Genomic DNA, 22,369 nt, shown 5'->3' on the forward strand with positions numbered 1-22,369 from the left:
TCGTTTTTTCAACGATTGACCTTCCGCGTTATTTGTTCTCTTCGACTAATCGCTATTACAATAAAATTACCGTGTGCCATAGATCAAGTACGATATTCCATGGAAACGTTCGCTGCTCCAGCTTCGGACCTTTTTCATATAAAACATTGTCATTGATCTCTGTATAAAGTTTCGAAACTCGGTGAAATATCAACGTAACACAATCTTTCAAGGTCATCGTCACTTTTCCCGAACGATTACCGTTTTAACGATTTGTCCAACTGTACAGGTCGTACGTCATTGCCGCACATTTTACCATCGGCATGAGTGCAGAACAAAATTTGCCGAACTGTCCCAGCGACTGATGGATTACTTGAATTATAAATTCATTCCCACGCATTTTCGTATTCATTTTAGCAAAGCAACCGTGTGACCATGAAGTTAGACGTAAGTTACACCGATCACTCTCATATCATCGGCAAGGGTGGACTGACCATAAAACGAGTCATGGAGGAAACTGGCTGCCACATTCACTTCCCGGATAGTAATCGCAGCAACGCCCAGGAGAAGAGTAACCAGGTGTCTATCGCCGGGGAAATGAGTGGAGTGGAAAGGGCACGTGCCAGAGTTCGCGTGAGTTTCATACATTGTGGAAATCGCCCACGACGATGCTGTTTCAATTTATATACTTGAAGATAAATATCCGTTTAACCATACATTTTTATACCATTTCAGAATCTTACACCGTTGATATTTTCTTTCGAACTTCCGATAATGGGAGCCATGCAAGCAGCGCCGGATGCCACATCGCCCTACGTTATAAAAATTCAGGAACAATACAACGTTCAAGTGATGTTTAGAACGCGGCCTAAACTCCACGCTACTCTCGTTGTGGTAAAGGGATGCGAGTGGGAAGTGTCTCAGGTCAAGGAAGCGACACTTTTACTCATCCGTCATATGTGCGAAAATTTGGCCGTGAGTACATTTCATTAGTTGTAACTCGCTTTTCGAATCATTTTACTACTCGCGACGAACTTTAGACTGTAATCTCAAACCATGTCGAATCTTTAGATTAGGTATAACTAGTTCACGGACGTTTAGTATTACAAACACAATTTACATGCATGCAGCATACCCGGCGTCTAAGCAGCGTGACGTAACGATTTTTCATTGCTCATTCGAGCGAAATGTAGAGCTGTAGTGACGGAAGAAGAAAATAAAAAACTTGTTTGTCCGTATTAACGGCAAAGGCACGGTTCACTTAGGCTTAATGAGGTCAATGGTTGAAATTTGCCAAATGTCAATTGCAGAATCAAATCCAAGTTCAGATGTCGGTTGAGATATCCCCCCAGCATCACACCATCGTACTTGGTAAACAAAGCTGTAACTTAAAGATGATCATGCAACGTACAGGCACGCAGATTATGTTTCCCGATGCTGGAGATCCTAATATTCCTAGTTTGAAAAAGAGCAACGTAACAATTACTGGTGGAATTCACAACGTTTATCTTGCCCGTCAGCAGCTGGTGGTGAGTAAAGAATTTACGGAAAGATCAAATTTTATACCCACAGCAAAATATAACCCAACACTAATTACGAGGTTTATTTTTTACATTTTTTACATTTTTTTTTTTTTTATCCATCAGGGTTCTTTACCTCTAGTCTTGATGTTCGATTTACCTGAAGATTCGATGAGCTCTGTAGATTCAGAGAATATCTCTCAGTTGATGCAATCACTTGACGTATTCATCAACGTTCGTCACAAACCAAAGCAGAGTACGCTTTCCGTCATCATTAAAGGAATCGAGAGAAACGCGAGCAACATATACGAAGCTAGAAAACAACTTCTCGGGCTAAACGAACCCAGGATTCATGCGGAAATACCTGCTACTTATCACATCCCAAATGCTAGCAACGTATATCAAGGGAACGCAGCTCCAGGCGGTGCTGGTAAGTTTGTACTTTGACCGTTCACTTCAATCATATTAAATTTTATTCTGACGTAGCAAGGGCTAAAATTTTCACTACGTGTTTTCTCTGTTATTTAAAGAGTGGAAGAAACAGTAATCATTTTTTTTTTTTTTTTTTTTTTCATCGCTTGACAAATTCCTGACTTATCGACTTTGGGTTACGTCATTGTTTGTTGATGCAGAAACAACTTATTTACTTTAGTTCGTCAGTTAGAATTGACGTGCGCGAGAGTTGATTAGTCAATTAATGACTTACTAATGATATAAGCATTGATTCAGAGCTTATGATCTATAAATGTGGCTTTACGTCTGTAGGTCGAAGTCTGAAGTTTTGAGTCTTTACTCACGCCTACCCTGATGGCGATAATTTACTCGCGTGTTATCTGACTCCAATCATACCCGGAACAAATGCTTTTCTTCTTTATCTAATTAGTTTTTCCGGTATATTTATAATAGCTTCCAATAAAAGTCTCGCGAACTATGGAGAGAAGTTTTTCTTGTCACAAATCTTACTTTTCTTACGCTGCTCTACTCGCAGTCTTCATAATCGAATTTGATTCTAGGTTCGAGCAGCATTAGTGCTTTAACGGACTTCTCCAACCTGTTGACAATCAACACCGGAAACGGTCCCTACTCGATGTCACCCTTGCCACATTCTCCCAACCCCGTGGGTCTCTCCCCGCATTGGGGACTTCCACAGCTCGCCCCGATGTTCTCAACATTGCCACCCCATCATCATCACCACACATCGTTTCCGTATCCCAACCTAAATCACCTCTTGGCCCAACACAACTTGATGCACTCGGGAGCCAACAATCTCGGACCGCATCACCATAACATGACCAGTGCAGCCAATTCGGTGAACCATGGAATTCACAACTTTGGAAGTAGCATGGGAAACAGTGTGGGAAACAGTTTGGGGACCTCGATGAACACTAGCGGTTACCATACTCTCAACAATTCATCTCTCGTCGATCACAAGGATGGCAGTGGTGGGTGAACTCGAAATTTTACTCACGTCACTAATCCTGGTTGGCTTTGATCTAGGACGGTATCTGAAACGTTGTAAAAAAACTGTTTCAGCATGTTCCTCGCTTAGCAGTTTGGCCAGTTCACTCTCCAGTCCAGCAATCAGCCCGCGTAACGCTTCGCCGGTTAATCCCCCAGAGACTAGTCCGAATATAGGTATATGAACTTCGACATTCCGACGTGTCTTGGATACGGAGTTTAGTCGAACTCTTCTTGATACCTTTTATTTACAGATTTATCTAGCATGCTCTCCGATCTTCCCGATCGCCGAGCACCCGGCTGTGAGAAGAAGACTCTAGAAATGGCGGCTCAGAGCAACCTGACGCCGTTTGACTATGAACAGAAGAAGTTGATGGCCGTTCAAGCAATTCAAGCAAAGCCTTCTCCATCGGAGTACCGAGTACCTACTTCTGCGTGGGCTGGTTACGGGCTGAGCCAAACAGTTTCGATGATGCAGAGTGACAAAGAACAAAAGACGGTAAGCAAACGCCATTGAAATGGACTATACATCAGACATTTTTCAAGTTATCAAGACATCTCATATAAGTGTCAAGATTTTTCACAACACTGTGTCCTCAACATGTGGAATTCAATCGACACACTCTTAATAATAATAATAATAATACTAATAATAATAATAATATAACGCGTTACTTCAATTGGTTTAGGATTCTACATTCAGTCCGGCCGATCTTTGGAAAGAACCTACAACCCCAGTTTACAACACCGTAATGGATTTTTGCCTCCCTGGAAGCGCCGGAAAAGATCGTATTGGAATGGCATCAAATTACATGGATCACACACCTACGTCACACGTAAACAAGATAGTCTCGCAGCGCTACTCAGACCTCGGTGGGATGCTGGCCAGCGTTGGGTTGGAAAAATATATACGTAAGTCTTGAATAACTGTTCTTAATTCGCTCATTCTTCTTTACCGCTGCTTTATGTCTTCTTGATACAGGTGAGAGATATCGTGTGTTTGAATGTTAGTTGAGTTTGCTTAAAATACATCAGATGTCGAAATTGCAGTAATTTGTGCTAACATTTGACAGATTACTTCGTGATACTGGGTCGTTGGTTTTAAATGACGAGATGGAAAATTCCAGATGTTCCATTCTTTCACTGACTAATCATGATTATTGCAAACGTCTAAATTCATATTTTTCATAAATTACAAAGAAGAAAGTCAAAGAGCGTGTACTTGAACTGGCGAAGTCTTCAATTGTCACTGTAATTAACTTTCTACTCGATCGTTATATCAGGCAGGACTAGAGTTTAAAAAAAATTATCCAATTTAAATGGCAATCCAAACTATTCCCGCCTGCAATCTATACTGCGATAAAATCTGAAGTGCGTCTGAAAAATTAATAACAACATTGACACAAATATCGTAATGCTTAATGCTTTCGCTTTTGCACGCCGTCAATTTTAATAAGATAAATGATCAAGGTTTTAAAACGATTTGATTTCTCTCTTCTCCATTCGCATCTTTCCTAATTCATTCTACTAATTTTGGTAAAAAAAACTAGCATATCCAACAGAATTAACAACATTCATATACGTTATACACATGTATAACTCTACAAGGGGGTTCTTTTTTAATTCTATTTTCCTTCCATTGACTCATTTCAATGTGGAATTGAAAATTCCGTCAGCTACGGTATAGCTACGTAGTATGAGTTTCCAAAACGGCACGGTGGTGTTTATGCTTGACAGGCTTGTTCACATCCCACGAGGTGGATATGGCAACATTTCCGTCTCTGACCGAAAAGGACCTGTGCGAAATTGGAATAACAGCTTGGGGTGCCCGGCGTAAAATAATGCTTCTAATATCTGGTACGTAAGTGGGTTTTTTGCCATACATGCTTCTCCATATTTTCTGCACGAGTGCTGCTTTCGATTGCAAATGTGATGTTTCTCGCGTCGAGGAGGCCGTACGGAAAGTAGTCCTGCAATCACAAACGAAATGCAATGCCACAGAGATACGTGATCAGTAGGCAACCGTAAGACCTTCTCCGCGATTTGCCTTCGGCCTCATCAACGTTGTGGCGGAAAAACCGAGTCTGTATACCTGACCTCTTTGGGGCGCTCAATTTTCCAGAAATGAACAAGCGGTCTAGTCCATTTTCCGGCAGCGCCGCACCAGGTGCGGAACGCAAGATATCAGCCGCTGGCTCAGCGTCGGCGAGCAAGTGTGGCTTGGACAATTGGTAATAAAAACTAGTCGTACTACCGACACTCACCTGGGCCGTGAAGAATCCGCGACCCGAAAAGAACTGCTGTCAACGGAGTCCATTTAGCCCGAATTGTATAAACATATACTACCTGCGAGAAATGTAACGGATTAGGAATAATTTAACGGCAACACGGACTTGGCATTTTGCATTTGCCAACCGGTCACGAGAGTATAAAAATACCTGATCGAACAAATACAAAGAAAAAGTCAATCCGCAACAAACAAGACCAACAAAAAACAAAAGCAAATAAAAATATTTGAAAACGTTAAAAAAAGAAAATTATAAAAAAAGTATACAAAAAAATAATAATAATTCGTTAAAAGTATAAGCCGTTTAAGTTAAAGTAAGCAAATGTTCGGGTCAATATAGTAAGGAAGTGCCGTTCGACAAAAAAAAAAACCCAAAAAAAAATCATGCATGTTAATTTTGTACTTGGAAGAGAATAGGGTAATGATTATTTTTGTAACCGGGAATCGTTGATAATAATTTTTTTTTTTGCAATTTTTTTTTTATTTCACACTCATTCGTCACTCGTACTCTACCAAGTGCGTTACATAGGTTAAGGAAATAATCGTTACTATTTTCAGTGTTTTTTTTTTGCAATTTTTTTTTCCTTCCTTGCAAAATAATGCTCAACCCTTCCACGATAAGGTATGATAGTTAGAATTGAAAATAACTCGCGAGCGCATGATTTGCTAGAACTTCTTTACTTTTCTTTTTCTTTTCTTTTTCCTCTTTGGTTAATCGATCGATGTCGATTTTCGGTTCATACACTGTAGGAATGTCTTTACGTCGTGTGTTTGTCTGTGTGCGTATGTGTGTCAGCTGTCGGAGAAACAGACTGCGTTCAAACAAGTACCACGTTTCTTAATTATGCAAAATTAAAGTAAAGTTTAGGGAGGCTTTAGACTTGAAGATGGGCGCGGGGGTCCCGTTGGCAACTACATTTAGCGCCGTTCGAAACTTAGCGGAAAATGTTTAATTCAGACTAAGCTCGAGGATCATTATACAACACGTTGGAAAGTTTCAGCGATTGAAAATCATGAATAATCTCGTGCGAAGGAAATCGGTCACCATGTGGCGGTTCATTTTTTTTCTACAAAGTTGGCTATTACTCGAAACTCATGGCACTGTAACGACAATCCAGAATGACAATAATCGTGTATAAGCTTTGGCCAGTTTTTCGTTCTTTCGAAAATACTTTAAGTTTTGGTATACGAGAAATATGTTTACTCTTTTGTGGATGTTATGGTGAAACATATTTATTTGACTGTATACAGAAGCGCTGACGTTTTTGTCAGTATAAGATATTTGTTACTACTGTGTAATAATAATAATAATAATTCTTCTCTATTTTCCATCATTTTGCATTGTCTCCATTGCAAATATATTTGAAAAATATACAATTTTTTTTTTTTATAGACACAGAAATTGCTTCTTAGAAATTATTTCTATTCGTTGTGATATGTTGCATTTAGTGCTCTTTTTACGTATATTCGGAATATCACGATATGATAAAAAATTGAAGGGGAGCTAAGACTGAACACTTACACTGACTGGAGTATAAATTCAAATCTTCCTGTGAAAATAATCATTTGTCTTCGTATGTAATAATATGAATTTTTTTTTTAGTGAGTTTTTTTTCATGCATATTTTTTTTTCGCTCAGTTTTGTTTTTTGCGATAGACTTTGATTGACTAATTATGGATACAAATAATGCGTGCGAGTAGTAGCGGTAATAGTCAACAGCAGAATTCAGTACGAAATAAATTCGTCTTAGGTTCACAAGTTGAATATAATTTTGTTTTCTTCAAGATTTACGCTGGCGTGGATCAAATTTCAGAAAATTATATTTTGTACATTGGCATAACTGGTACATATCGCACGTTCGTTGGCCATTAATCGAAAATTTATTTCGTGCATGATTTTTCTTTGCATAATCTCCAGCGACGATGTATTTTATTTGTTGTCTTCTCGAGTTTTATAAAGTAACAAAGTATTTATTAATTGAAGAAGGTCGCTAAATGTACGCCGCTCAACGGACGCAAATTATATTTAAGAAATATTAGATAAAAGAGAAAATTATGAAGTAAAATGAGTAGTAAACGTATAGATTTTGCTCGAAGGTGCGGACTATGTTTTATTAATATGGTGGCAGCACATTTTTAACGAAATCCACTATATAAATGATGAACAATAACGGTTAATACAAATACATTATATTGCATCGCACTCAATATTGCAGCTGCGATGACAGCCTAATATGGGAAGAAATTATAATTTTACGAACCTCGGATGTGTGAAAAAATGAAAAAGCTAGTAGTCGTTAAAAATCATTTTACGAAAGTAAGATATTCCATTTGTAACTTATAAATTATTCTAATTTTTAAAGTTTTTTTTTTTCTTTTTTTTCGCCAACCAAAGAATGCGTTAGGTAATGAGCTCAGCTCACGTACGCGCCGCTTGCAGTGACTTGCAGTGACTTGCAGTGTGTATAGGGTATTACGGGCCAAGAGGTCAGTTTTCTTTTTTAATCTCTTTCCATTCATACATTACCGCCAGAGCATATCAATCGTATGTTTTGATCACACTTCAGCACAATGTCCGAATAGGGCGAATCTGTGAAAAATCAATAATAATGGAAAAAAAAGAAAAAACTGGCATCTTGGTTCTGACGATGCAGAACCACCAGCTGGCCTTAAGGGGGTGCCTCTGGTCGATCTCGACGTTGACGTATATATTTTCAGATATCAAAGTCCACGTATCCGAAACTTTGAGGTAGAAATAAAAATTCATTGGAGTGTTTTTCTTCAGAATCGCGTATAGAATAAGGCTGTTGATAAGCCCTTTTTCACATTTCAGATAGTGGATTTTGATATTCGAAGGTATATACATCAGAGTCGAAATCGATTAGGACACCGCTTTAAAAAAATCGGGAAGGCATTTTTGCACGAGCTTCTGAATGCCTAGCGATCGATTTTACCGCTGAGAGTTGTTGACTAAACTTGTGAAGTTTTAAGCGTAAATTATTACTATTATTCAGAATTATATAATAAGTAATTAAAAATGTGCCTGTGTGATCGTCTTTATTATTATTGTTGTTCTTATTATTAAAATTATTATTATTATTATTATTGTTATTGTTATTATTATTATTATTACTACTGCTACTTTACTATTCTTATGGATTTTTTTTTCATTTCGTTGATAGTTTGATGTAGTGAAAATACCATAGAATTATATACTTTCAATTCACTTCTACGTTTAATTAATGCGATACGGTGATATAATTTTTGCCGGCTTCTGATGCGATTCCTACGCGTTGCTGTGCGTCTACCTATACATACCATTATATCAATAATAATAATGATAAATATTTTGTATTGGTAAAACGAAATCCGTAACAAGTATTCGATTTGATAGATTTTCTTAATATTCGTAATAAAACCGATAAGCGTTGAAACTTTTTACGATAATTTTCAACTTGGTGAGAGGTAAACGAACAAATTGATACCGCAAATTTTACGGTAGACGCTCGCTGTTAGCTGCGGGGGGATGAAGCTACGGCGAATTGCATCGTATGTCCGTGATCAGATACCAAAGCTGTTTGGATATGACTGATCCAACGAGTCTAATGTTCCTACATAGTTGTTTATTGATTAGGTAGATTAATGATTGTTGAAAAATAAAGTATACACCTAATGACGTGTAATATATTTAAACGAATCTCCTTTATATCGGTTATATACTCCAGCGTACATCGTACCTGCGGTGCGATTCATTGAGATTACGCAATGTACGAAGGAAAATATGCAACATCTTCAATGTTTTTTTTCCATTCGGTTTTTTTCGTTCAACCATCTTACCTCGGTTTGTTTTCCTTTCAAACCGATTCAAATATAAACATATATATATACATATATATATATATATATATATATATATACACATACTCACACACACACACACACACACACCTTATACGTATATAGAGATTAGTATTTTTTGACATCTTTTTTGCATGTGGCAAATATCATGACACGTAACAATATAAATACGCCTGAAAGTCTATTCGTTCAAATAATGTTACGATCGGTATACACCGATCACTAGTAAACTTACTATTGCATACCTATAGAAAATATGTATTTTTTATGTATATGTATCCTTGATATTGTTGCAAAAAACTTGGTTTTATTGCATATTTTCTACCCATGCTATATAGTCATTACAGAAATGAAAAGAGAAAAACAACAAGAAAATACTTAATATATGATAACTAATCGTGTGATTTGTTAGCTTTGATTAGTATGATCGTGAGAATCCCGGCGTTATCTTACGTAAATTTATTCATCTAGTATTAAATGGAGCCAACAGGGCTTGATATAATAAAAAATCATTACCTGTCGGAGTTCTTAAAAATGACAAAGGGAAAGTGACTAATTAATAATACTTACTTTTCGAACGGTAACGGCTGGTTAAAATGTTGGTCAATATAGGCATTTGTTGATATCTTGAAAAAAGAAAAGACTCGAATAAATAAAACTATTTAATTTTTTACTAGTATTTCATAATTGCAAAGCTGCCAAGAGATATCAAGTTTCGCGTAACATCTTTTCAAACTGTTCTCTATTGTAGCTAAGGCGATACAACCGTGGCGACGCATTTGATAATATTTGAAAATTGTTGTATACAAATTAGGGATGATATTTCTTTTCACCTGCGTACAGCTATATGAGTCTTTAATAATTAAAGAGAAAAATCAGAGAATCGCAATGAATGTCGATAGTTTCAACGTTCAATTAAACTTTAATTGAAGCTATCGAGATTCATCGCGATTTATAATATTCGTAAGTATTGTATAAATGTTGCCAACAAGTGCCCGCCGTACTTACGGAACTAGGATCACTACATTATTATTGTTATTTCAATTACAAATTTTACACGCCCTGTTTGCTCGTGTCTGAAAATTGTATTATAATAATCAACATTCCAACAAGTAATGCGTTGAATAAATCAAATTGTCATAAGGTAGGTGGCTAAAATTAATTATTTAAATATAACATCTCTCTGTTATGTAATTAAAAAATTAATAATAACAATGATAATCAAGGGACGTGCCCGCCCATCTCGCAGGTGCAGCAACTTATTAATTATTAATATTATTCGATAATATAAATTTACGATGCGAAAAATATATTTTATAGTAAAGCAGCATGCTATTTTTATATGATATAATGTTATATTTTGATAAAAAAGAAATCACATATTATACATATACATATACATTCTATATTGATTTATATTGCTATGAAGAAAACTTATATTGATTCCCAGAATAAAGCATGTGATCGTTGTATTAAAATGAATGAGAAATTTTGTATTGCAATTTTTAATAAAAAAAAATAGCGAGTCTCGTATTACTTAAATTCCGTTTGATTCCCAGATATTCGTTCATTCCTCAGAAAATTTAATATCTTATACCAGTGCTAATTACTGTTACGACGACGAATGTTCGAGATTATGTCCATTGAGTATCTTACAGAAAAAAGAAAAACCTTCATTTCTTCCATCCAAAGAATCTGCCAAAACCGGTTTATGGTTACGAAACAGATCTGTAGATACTGAACAGAAAACGAAATGAAATTTTATTACATCATCTTATAACATGTAGGTTGAAATATTTTAAAGACGTAAAATGATAGTGTGCAATAAATTATCTAGCTAATCGTAAAACGTACTGTTTATCCATTTGTACACGTGTTTTGACACACTCATTTCTGTACACCATTCCTTGATGCATGGAATTATTATTCCAGAAGGCTGCACATCACCCAGAACCCAACATCATTATAGCTAAAATTATTCTTGGTAGAGCTTATTCACGTGAGTCCATCGATGATGATGATTCCAGCTTCTTATTATTCATCACGAATCACAAATCCGTTAACAAATGAATTTATAGGCATGATGACGCAAGTCGTGACTTGTACAGTCACGTCACGTTTACTGAAGGTAAGTGATGCACTTTGTTCATCATTTTTAACACCTCCAGTCAGCAGTTGTTCATCTGTTTAAGATCTGATCTCTTGCTCAACAGATTACGAAGGATGTTTCCAATATTTTTCGTCGTGAATGTACTGGTAGAGTTCAGGAGGTTTGTGATAAACCCGTGATTCACCAGCCGGTGAGAAAGGACGTAGTCCTGCTCGTTCCTAATATCTGTATCTAAGAGATCAGCGTAGACTTTGTCCAGGCAATCACGTAGGCACGAAGTCGTCCCTAGGATGTCAGGTTGCCGTGCATGCCAAGGTAAGGTAGCGAAAAGTACTGCCTGTAAATGAAAATAAAGTATACATCATTCAGACGATTCATTGATCTTCTGCAGCTACTGCGTAACCTTCGGTTACACTTACAGATCCATTAAATTATTGACGATGAAAATTAATTTTCCTTTTATCTCGTACCTGACAAGCTTCCCGAGGTACCCAATGAATAATGACGGGCTTGCCGATGGTGCCTAAGGATTCCTTGCTGTATCCTTCGGCCAAAATGGTCGATCTTGAAATTTCTTGATCGAATCCGTACTTATCAGATGCCTTGCTACCAGACGGGGAAAAAGGATAGGGGATCGAGGGTACTACATTAGGTGCTGACAGTCCAGAATTGCCACGTGATTGTGATTTCGCATACTCGATACTAGTATTCCGTTTTTGCTGAGAGACGGTTGATTCATTTCTGTCATCTAGGTCGACTACCTCTGTGATCGTGATGCCTTCTGTTAGGTCCAGTGTGGTTTTCAGGACATCGTTTATGACGTTTGACACGTTCTGAAAGAATATTACATCATCAGAATAGGCTGATCCGTTCGGGTTACACGGTTCGGATAAATTCAATCAATTCGTCACATGTACCGAATAATCTAAATACTGAACTAACCTCTTTGGCGGCTTCCCATTCATCAATTTTCATGGCCATCTCTTCGGCAGCAAGGCGTTGTTGCTTTAATAATTCGGCAACGTACTCCTCGCCCTCTTTTTCGGACACACAAACTATATCACCGAGAACCAGAGTTAATGCCTTGCCCAGACCTTCCCTTGGGTCGTAACCTTTGCATAACGCCAGAAGAAACGCGGTGTAATTCACATTTGTGCATCCCGATACAAACATCTCGCATAATAATTCCTTCGCAAGCATCAGTCGCACGGTTTCTTGCGGAGACATATTGCGGGAGCTTGCCGAAAATGTACTATCAACGATGGAGTTGTTGCTGTATAGTGATATTTTCGACTCAGACGGCGTGTTTGGCAGGAATAATCCACAGGTCTTTTCGATATTTGTGTATTCTCGTTCCTCCTCGTACATTTCCTCTTCATCACGTTGATAATCCTCGTGGAGAAGATTTTTGCAGGCCGGGTCTTTCAGGTCACAATTTGTGAACCAGAATTTGATGGAATGAAATTGATCCCTAGTTACCATCTCAGTCAGGTTCGGGTCCATGGCTACAAACTGCAATCTCATATCTAGGATTTCTTCATCGCTGGGCATCGGTATGTCCATAGCATAGATGATGAATTCCCTCCAATCGACGTACTCCGTGTCTCCAAATATCTCTGTGACCAAGTATGAGACATCGCAGGGACGCAGTTCTGACCACGATGAAGGTAGATGGGCCATTCCACTTTCGTCCTCGCCGCAGGCGACGATATCCTCGAGGATATAAGTGAAAAAGCGTTCCGGAAGACTGCAATGGGGTGCCACATACCGGAATATATCCATTAGGCGACCAAGTTGTCCCATACGAAATTGTGAGGGTAATTTTTCTTCAGATATTGGCTCAGGAGGAGGAGTTGGTTCATCAGGATACATTAGAACGCTTGATCTGACAACGAAGCGGTCTTCGTCCAATAGTAACTGTTCTTGAATTGGTATTTCTTCTTCGATTGCCAAACAAAATACTGATGCCATTTCGTTTACGCTCTTTATCTCCCTATTGTAGCGATCATTGGTAGCATTCATTACGTTTAAAAAACATCGCTGCATAGTGTCATAGAGAAAACTGATGTCTGATAGAGCAGCGTTGTCTAACAACTTTAGTCTGAGGCGCATTCTATTTATTTCAAATTGCAAGGCAGATCGCCATTCACAATACAAGTCAGGTCCTCGTTTGAAAATTTCAGCCATTAGTTCAGCATCTACTGTGAGTAGTAATTGATTTTTGGACACCTGGACTCTACCTTTAGCGTCGGGGGTAAAAGATGTTTGTTCTTTCTTCAATCTTTCTAACAACGACAACGCCTGAGAATCAACGATACTTTGTACATACATGACATTGGCATGTACCGCTTGGTAGCAGACAATTTCTCTGGTAAGGTCAGGTGCTTCCTCAGCAGAAATTAGCAATTCAGCAATCTGGTTTTTTATACGACTACAGTCGATGATAGGTGCTTTATGTGGAACTTGACTAGCAACATTTTTGCCAGTTTTCGACTTCGACGATGCTGTTTCCTTTGCCGCATGTTTTTTAGGTTTTATAAGCGATATAACTGACGGAGAGGTCATCAATTCGTTTGAAATTATTTCCAGTCTTTGAAGAGGAAACTTCGGTAAACGATTCTCGGAGATAGGTCGTTGCAACATAGAAGTGTAATAATCCTGCAGAAGTTGTACGGTATCGATGTATCTATCTACTTCAGCTTCAATCATGCATATGTAGAGATTAGCCAAGACGACCATTTCTTCAGCTGTCCAATCCAATCTGATTATTCGCTGCCTTTCTTCCTCAGCTTGTTTTCGTCGTTCGTCGCAAATCTCCCAAAGTGCTTTCTGGAAATCGGCTACTCTACAGTGCAACTCACACTTGACATCCAAGTCATCGCGCATGTCCATCGCAATATCGTTATAACTCCTATGAAAGTTGTGTAACAATTCTTGTTTGGAATCAGGTCGTTGAATGAAGTCTGTCATGTGTTTAGTCACGTAGTTTCGGTAGGGCACGATGTGTGCGTACTGCACTCTTTTTATAAAGAATATTTCCTTAAGGTCCTCAATATAAATAGTTTCCATATTTTCCCACAGGTTTGCTAAGGCCTCCAAAAGTAACGGAGCTTGAGGAAACTTGATCCAATCCCAACCATCTTCTCCAGGTTTTGGTGGAATCGGTTCGACATTTACAGTATTAACAGTGTTGTTCAAATAGTCTGCAGCTTCATCTTCATAATCACTTTCTCCTCCCCATTCGTCGTTCACCGGTTCAGGACGGGGTACGAATTGTTTGACTATCGGAGCTTTGCTCAAGGGTGGATCTGCCTCTTCATCTTCTAACGAATACAAAGCTTCGCCGAACAGTTCAACAGATGGAACTCGTGGAAATGACATGTCTCCGATGGCGAGTCTACATAATCGCTTAAGCGTGAATAGATCGAAGGATGTGTAATAGACGGCATAAGCAATGCCTTGAGCAGTGTAAAAGGCATCCAATGACGTTGTGTCTTCCGGAAGTACCTCAAAAATATCTTCCTCGTGTATGTGCATATTTTTAGGCTTTGGTAATGCTCGAATATAGGCTGTCATGTAAGAATTCAATGCTTCCCTGTCTACTTTCGGTATAGGGTTGCAGACAAGTCTAGATTCTCTGCAAGTATGAGAGAACTCGCCCGAATTCTCATCTTCGTACGTTATCCTCGGAGGTTCCTGATTCAGGTCATCAACATTACCGTCAAGATCACCAAAGATTTTTTTATCCATAGGCAATTTAATACCTGTGAGAGCCGACTCAAGTTGTGCCATCTGATCAAAAGTGTTGGGGTAATCTATTAAAACCCATCCTTCTATGTCAGTCAAACTCTTCATGTATTCGATAAGGATTTTCGTGTTCAATTCATTGGACAATGGCTGGCCGAGAGTGAGAAATTGATATACCCATTTGCCAATGAATGCGGAATTTGAAAGATCCGGAGACATATCTTCATTTGGAATAACGCGAGGTGTCTGCGTATGTTTATCAACAACACGCGTTGTTATTTCGGTGTTTTTTGAAGGTGCCATAGGTGTTGCCTTCTTCTTAAGAGCAGTATTTTTATTCCCGCGTGAAGTTGCGTTGCTTAGTGCAGTTTTCGACGATACTTTGTTCTTAGACTTCATGATACTCAGATCGATGTAGGAGAAATCCTTCATTTCGTCTTTGAAGCATCGGAGGCAGTAATTTATTGCATCCTCCATGAAAATGAGTTTAATTCCTCGGTGATTTAGCAATGACTGTATTATTGGATAGACAGATGTGTCCAATACGCCGAGAAGGATGCAAGCTGAGGACACTTTGGGTACTGAAGCAGGCTCTGGCTCTGGCTCTGGGGAATACAAGTCATCTAGGAGACGATGGACGATGTAACCAAGTACAATCATCCCAAGCCTAAGTATTTCCTCGGTTTCCAAATCAACATCTGGCATAAATTCGTCCCAAGGTGCGCTTACGTTCAAATAATTATCGAAATCAGCGTCATTGAGAACCTCTTGTCGCTCAATTTCTACTCTAAAAATATCTTCTACTTCATCTTCAGTTTTCACGTCACTGAGATATTCGATATTCTCAATTGATGCAAAAATTGGTTGACTCTTGATGAACAAGACTTTCCATTCAGCCCAAATCTTGGCCGGAATAAAATTATCGTTGCTTTCCCGATAAATGGCTGCCTGCACAGCGATGTCAATGAGATCATTCAAGACATCACTACAAATAAGGTAATTTCTTTGATGACTATTTTGTATTTTTCGTTCGTGAATTCTTCTATGCAATTCACACTGTCTCACACACTCAGCCTCAATATCCTGACCTTCTCTGACGACAACTTCATGTTCCCTAGCAAGGTCTGTATTGTGTTCGGTCTTTATTCTTTCCTCCATCAATTTATTAACGATTCCTCTGTTCTTTGCCATCCTTAGCTTTTGGTCGCGAATTTCGCAGAGTTTTGTCATCATTTGTTTTTCATACTGTGACTGAGAGAACAATTTCTTAGCGATAGCTTGATCAAATTCAGTTTCTTGGTTGGCCACTTGTTTTTCCCACAATTTCACCATCAGAGATTTTTCCATTTGACTTTTACATCTATAGCTTTGCGATACTCGCCGCGTTCGATCTTTCATACATTTTACATACGTCTTAGCAGCCTCTGGATCAGCCGATGCTAGCTCCATTCCTTCACCAAATTTTTTCTCGTCGCAAAGCTCATGATACGTATATTTTTCTGGACTGCGTACTTTGTGCTGGCAACTAAAATCGTGCAACTCCAGCATTTCTTGCTCCGGAAGTGATCGTATATAATCCATACGAATCTCACTTTCTTTTTCCGTGATGTTCTCTGGTAGTATTTTTTCGGTGGAGCGTACTTGCTGTTGCTTTGATACGCATAATTTTCGGGCAATTTTGCACCTATTTAAGATTGCCTCGAATTTATCGCGATGCCAAGCGATTACGCTTGCATTATTTACAAGCTGGCCAGCAAGCGGATTTTCGGAATATACCGGAGACGGTGACTTACCTGGGACTGTGCTAACGTCAAACTTTGACGAGTTTGGAATGTACTTTTCTCTTTCTTTTTGTTGGGTAATAAAGTGAAGCTTGTCTTTACCCTCCAAGCTGACGAAAATCTTGTAGAAAAGTCGTGTCGCCGTGGTACCTTGTCCGTTGGATATCTCCTCGATGGTATTATCGTCACAATCAACTCCGATAAACTTGAGCCATACGCGAAGAAGTTTCAGATTAACTCTTGCTAATGCTGGGTCCTCCGTGCTACGTATCGTGCTCATCTGGGCGTGATCGATTATGTCGTAACTGTGAAGAAGCTGAGCTAGAAGAGTTCCGTCTCTGGTAATTAAACCAAAAACGTCCGGATGTAGATCGATCATTATTCCTAGCCTATTTTGAAACCAAGTTTTTAAAACTTCACTCATTTTCAGCACTACGCGGTAAGTAACGAGTTCAGTATTTACATTCGCGGATGCAAAAAATTTTGTTACCGTTGCGAAAAGACCGAGAAATTATTTTTTTAATAACGCTAAGTGCAGTAGTGATGTTAATTCATTGCAGTGAAACTGTATTTCATTACATCGATTTTGTAGGCAATTTCAAGCCGTACTGGTTGCATTTTAGTTCTAGTCGACATCTTCAGTACATATGAGAGATGCTGTATTTCATTAGGATTCAAACACTTAGTTAGACTACTCTTATCATATTTTTTACTATTTCGATTGAATAGAAAATCATAGTTGAAAATTTGAGCAATAAACTGACTCAAAAAAGGTCAGTTAAAAAGAAAATAAATGTTTGCAATGTCTCTTCGGAACAATTGGTTGGTGAGTTGATGCTGCCATCTCGATTCATCCGAATATGCTTATAGTAGGTATGCATGCCTTTGGAACCGTGTGTGTTTGGTTGCCAGCGTTTACTGCGTCAGGCGCAAGCAATTTACGAAACGAATATCATAAATGAAAATTTTATCATTCGTTTTTAATAAGTACTTCGGCATGTTTAACGCAAATGGAACATTGATATTTAACTCAACAGTAGAGTAAATACTAGCACAAGTGCCAATACCACGCCAATACAATATATCCTAGTCCGTGGTTTCGCTGTCGTAGCGCTACGTGCGGTCAAAATGGAAGTTTTGATCCTTAGAGCATATTACTGTATATGCTCTAAGTTTTGATCGGAGCCTGCGCAGGCGCTTTGCGGCATGGCGCGGATCTTAAGCGGCCTGTCAGCTGTTCTCATTACTGCTCGGTGCTGCTCAGTCCTCAGCCGTTGACTGCCTCAGCTGTTGTAATTGTGTACCATTGTGTATGATAGACATCAAGGTGCGGAGCTCTGCCAAAAATGATGTGGCAATGAAAGATTCGAAAATATTAACAGTGGCGCAATAACAGTTAACGTCATCTAAACTTTCGGTTGAATAAAAAATGCTGCGATGAAATCAAAACAACCTCTCCAACTTACGTTAGCAATATTAAAGCCGCATGTAGTTAAATCTCCGTTTGTTCTTCAGGTAAATTAGTATCTAATTTCAAATGAAAAAACGCCTGGTGTGCAGGATCGATTATTTATATTAATATTGCGACCTTCTTGAGTAATCCTCACCTCAGAATGCATTGAACGTCATCACCTGCATTGCGCTTATGCAAAGAACTTAATGTAACCTCGATGAAGATAAATAAAAAAAGTTATCGGACACCTTGGTGAATAAATTAAATTGAGCGTGTCTCTAATGTCAAAAGCATGGCTATAAAAAAATGTGAACTATTAGTGTTGAGATGCGCATGTGTGCTGTATGAAAAAATCTTTCAACTTCCAGAAAATTCGTGACTTGATAATTGATGAGGGTTTCAAAGTTGTCAGATCTCGTAGAACGATAATAACACCAATGGAGGCAGAATCGTTTTATGCAGATCACAAGGAGAAATTTTTCTATAACAGATTGATGACCTTTATGTGCAGCGGCCCTTCGGACATTCATATTCTGACGGCTCATGATGCTATAGCTAAGTGGAGAAAATTGATGGGTCCCACAAAAGTTTATCAAGCCCAATTTCATGCACCTCATAGTATAAGAGGGATGTATGGACTGTCCGATACACGAAATGCAACTCATGGATCAGGTAACAACATGAGAGAACTTTTATTCGTCGTACATAAGCAAAATAAATTCAAGAATTTCTGAATCCTTATGCTTTCCACTATTAAGTGTCTTCTGAATTAACTTCAACATACACTTCTAAGATTTTTAGTGTACCAGTTCATATGTAATTCAAATAGCCCTATGTAAAATTCATTGATAATATTCTTATATTTCAGACTCTCCAGAATCAGCGAAACGAGAAATGGCCATATTTTTCAAAGAATTTAACATAGAACAATGGTTTGCAAATGAAGAGATTTTTTACAATTCAGGAAATCTAAACTTTGATTCATCTCTATTCATTCACACCATTGACAGAACTAGGAAAATAAACAAGAGTGATCAAGATACAATAATTTGAGGCTTAAAGTTAGCAGTCAAACACCTTAAACTTTTTTCATAAGGGATGACCAGTTAGTTTCATACCTCATAGTTCTTTAAAAATATCAGGGCTGCTTATTTCAGCTTTCTGTTCTACCATGAATGCTCAATTTACCAATGATATGTATAGAATGATGTATTGTATATAAGAGTCAAGTATACATTCTAATAGTTGATTATGTAAATGATAAATAAAGGTAAAGCAGCAATAAAGTAGGTTGTGAATTTGGTAGTCATCTTACTCATTCATCCTTTTCTAGCTACTTGTTATCGTTGTAATTGCGTGCATGTACCTGAATCTGTACTTTATGAAACAAGAATGGCACTGAATATTGAGGATTTCACCATTTTCATTGTAGAAATACACATTGACATTGAATGTGTATCAATTCCTGTTCTATGTTATACAAATCAAATTACGGGAAATTTATAAAACATATTCATTCAGTAGCAATAGAAAACTATGTTTTTTAGAAAAATAATTCATTGTATTTTCCTTTTGTACTTGAAATCTTGATGTCTAGTATTTAATAACCCTAATTTTAAAACAGACTAGATAATTTACATGCGTCAAATCAATATTTACAAATTATTTCTTAGATTGAATTTTTTTGTTCTAAATAATTCAATCTGCTAGGTGTATACAGTATTTCTTGAATTATTTAAACGAAATACAAATCCTTCCATACTATAAGTCAGACATATTATACAATATACACAAGTTCTGCAACGCATGACAATATGTACCAAACTGACAGACACATGTCGAATCACATGATAAAAACTTCAAGCGTTAATCTTGACATAGACTTTTGGTCTCGAAAATACTTTTATACCCTCTTCTATTTTATTCAGCTGTTTTTCAATTTCCATTTTCCGTTTCTGAGATCTCAGAGTGTCAGTTTTTATTGGCATCATATTTAATTCATTCACAAATTCTTGATAGTCTGCAAATAATATTTTAGTATTATATAAATAACATTTTAATATTTCATCACTCGAAATGGTTTGATATGTTTAAAACTTATTATAACCACACTTCATAAATAGCAAGTAGCGATAGGTACTTACTTTTTTTCAACATACGGAGGGTCTCCTTGCGTTCACTATCAGGAAGCGGGACGTGGCCATCTGGACAGTCAGGATCGGGTGCTTCTTCTTTCGCCCTTTGTTCTTTTTGCAGTTGCGCCTCTTTCCGTTCGCGAAGATATCTGTAAGTAGAAATTATCGATCGGAGACAACATGATGATCTATCACCATCAACATAGTATGATACAAAAAAAAAAAACTTGATATAAATTCTTAAGTATGAAAGATTAGTTAGAATTTTCATCTTATCCAAATCTCAAGTAATGAAAAAAAAATAGTCAGTCTACTTGCAGATAACGAATAAAAGGTAATGAAGAGAGAAGTTACTTTTAATATCATACTTGGGAACAACACCCTTTCGATAATGAGTGGGAGGTACGCCATTGTTAAGCTGTATAGCCATTTTGGTAGCAATTGATGTTTGCTGTTTATTCAATTTAACAAAATCCGTTCCTTCCTCACGAGACGAATCTAATTGCAAATCAGGCGATTTGCGTGAAGGAGATGATGGTGCTGAACTAACGTCTCCACGATCCGAGGGAGAATCAGCACCTTCACGTGGTGTCTTATCAATTTGCTGCCCTACCTCCGCTGTTTTGCACATAGCCAAATCCAGTCTAGGACTCCGTCGGGTGGAATACCTTAATACAGATTATTTTTAAGATCTAAAGTCGCAAAATGTAATTGCAATATCTTGAATGCAGGACATGAACACTAGTACCTAATTGTACCCTCAGCATACAGATTGCTCATGTGTTTAGCATCCAAAGTTTGAATTCCCTGGCTTCTATATTTGACTTCAGTGTTACTACAACCAGAATGTCCACAGTTCAGGCTTGGGTCTGATGGTGCCTTAGTCATATTGCTCTGCAGCTTTTTATTCAAAACTGCTTCACGTGCTTTTCTTTTGAGCCCAGGACTCTTCGCATTACTATGCGGTACCACGAATCCCTTCTGGGTTCCTGTTGTGGTTTTACTTTGCAAAGATGGGGCGCTGTTTTTGGAATGAGGTTGAGTATGCGACTTGCATTGTTCCACACCCTCCAATTTCTGTTTAGCAGTTGATGTGCATGTTTTATCAGAGAAGTTCTCATTTTTAGCTTCACGAAGACTCGAGTTCACCCTCGATGTTATGTTCTGATATCTGTTAGACACTTTTTGCTGCCGTTGAATTTGTAATTTTTGTAATTCCTCAACTTCCTTGTGACTGTGAAAGTAATGCTCCATTCGCCGGAGATTTTTCACATTTTCATGTATGAAATTTTTTCGCCTGTTTACTTCTACAATTTTAAAATTACACAAGAGTGTTATCGATTTCAAAAAATAATGACTATAATGACAATACTTTTCAAAGTATATAGCGCACTGAATAATGCCATTGATTAAGTCTGTCATCTTGAAGTATGACTTTAACGTTACGCAAACTAACTTAACTATGACTTATAATTGAATAACAGTAAATTTCAACGAATTCCAAATTAATTAAGAAAAAATATTAGGTAGGTAAAATCCAAAAATAATAGAAGATAATTGGTAAGCACCAAAGCTGTTCAGACTTACTGGGTTCAGGAAACACGCCTTTCAATGTCGCCATTTTCAATGTAAAATCTATAACAATTATTTTCTATGTGGAAATATCGCTGATAAATCCCGGTGGAATCTATAGGTAAACAATTGGATACCGAAACGACTCGAAATAATTGTATGAAACCTGAAAGTGACTAATTTTATTCCAACGATCGCACCAGGTATTACAACATGCTTGATGGATCTAGATTTAATTTATCCGCCGAAAGCAATAAAATCAATCAAATCACTTCAATTTTGCGCACATTCCCGTTTTCAAATAAACAATTTTGTTTATAAACCAAATCATGGCCGCTCTGACATTTCTGCTGACATTTTGTTGTGTCGCTACGAACGTTCATAGTGATGAAATCGAGAAGCTGCCAAACATTACCGACATCGTAAACGATAAATTAGCTTCTACTACAGATGGTAACTCTCATGTAAG

General features: G+C 37.8%; 4 protein-coding genes across 8 annotated transcripts in view; 2 read left to right on the forward strand and 2 right to left on the reverse strand.

The window, feature by feature from the left end:
• Positions 1–8,937, forward strand: part of LOC124416430 (protein bicaudal C homolog 1-B) — a 43,985-nt gene extending 35,048 nt beyond the window's left edge. For 3 of the 4 annotated variants that reach the window (XM_046897504.1, XM_046897505.1, XM_046897507.1), the window contains 10 exons: positions 397–612; positions 715–954; positions 1,290–1,508; positions 1,626–1,929; positions 2,513–2,941; positions 3,033–3,134; positions 3,212–3,456; positions 3,647–3,869; positions 4,695–4,814; positions 5,080–8,937. In XM_046897504.1, coding sequence (XP_046753460.1) covers positions 397–612; positions 715–954; positions 1,290–1,508; positions 1,626–1,929; positions 2,513–2,941; positions 3,033–3,134; positions 3,212–3,456; positions 3,647–3,869; positions 4,695–4,814; positions 5,080–5,192 — 2,211 coding nt within the window. In that variant the 3' untranslated portion in view covers positions 5,193–8,937. The remainder of the gene's footprint in view (positions 1–396; positions 613–714; positions 955–1,289; positions 1,509–1,625; positions 1,930–2,512; positions 2,942–3,032; positions 3,135–3,211; positions 3,457–3,646; positions 3,870–4,694; positions 4,815–5,079) is intronic. The other variant, XM_046897506.1, reaches the window with a different exon arrangement.
• A 2,195-nt stretch (positions 8,938–11,132) lies between these two features.
• On the reverse strand, positions 11,133–17,119 carry LOC124416251 (sperm flagellar protein 2-like). Its single transcript, XM_046897178.1, has 3 exons — positions 12,155–17,119; positions 11,683–12,045; positions 11,133–11,549 (listed from the first exon to the last, which is right to left on the reverse strand). Exons 1-3 carry the CDS (start codon positions 17,117–17,119, stop codon positions 11,271–11,273), a joined length of 5,607 nt encoding a protein of 1,868 aa, XP_046753134.1. The 3' UTR covers positions 11,133–11,270.
• A 907-nt stretch (positions 17,120–18,026) lies between these two features.
• Positions 18,027–19,720, forward strand: LOC124416460 (nucleoside diphosphate kinase 6-like). The gene is made up of 3 exons (XM_046897573.1): positions 18,027–18,255; positions 18,562–18,865; positions 19,062–19,720. The coding sequence occupies exons 1-3, from the start codon at positions 18,178–18,180 to the stop codon at positions 19,244–19,246; spliced, it is 567 nt and encodes a 188-aa protein (XP_046753529.1). The 5' UTR covers positions 18,027–18,177; the 3' UTR covers positions 19,247–19,720.
• Positions 19,721–19,747: 27 nt separating this feature from the next.
• Positions 19,748–22,283, reverse strand: LOC124416441. Of its 2 annotated transcripts, none has more exons than XM_046897537.1 (5): positions 21,916–22,279; positions 21,077–21,635; positions 20,697–20,996; positions 20,338–20,477; positions 19,748–20,213 (listed from the first exon to the last, which is right to left on the reverse strand). In XM_046897537.1, the coding sequence occupies exons 1-5, from the start codon at positions 21,947–21,949 to the stop codon at positions 20,053–20,055; spliced, it is 1,194 nt and encodes a 397-aa protein (XP_046753493.1). In that variant the 5' UTR covers positions 21,950–22,279; the 3' UTR covers positions 19,748–20,052. The 2 variants fall into 2 exon arrangements, with proteins under 2 accessions (XP_046753493.1, XP_046753494.1); XM_046897538.1 differs by having other exon boundaries at positions 20,144–20,213; positions 20,683–20,996; positions 21,916–22,283.
• Positions 22,284–22,369: the final 86 nt, after the last annotated feature.

This window comes from Diprion similis, chromosome 2 (assembly GCF_021155765.1).
Source record: "Diprion similis isolate iyDipSimi1 chromosome 2, iyDipSimi1.1, whole genome shotgun sequence".
Lineage (NCBI taxonomy): Eukaryota > Metazoa > Arthropoda > Insecta > Hymenoptera > Diprionidae > Diprion > Diprion similis.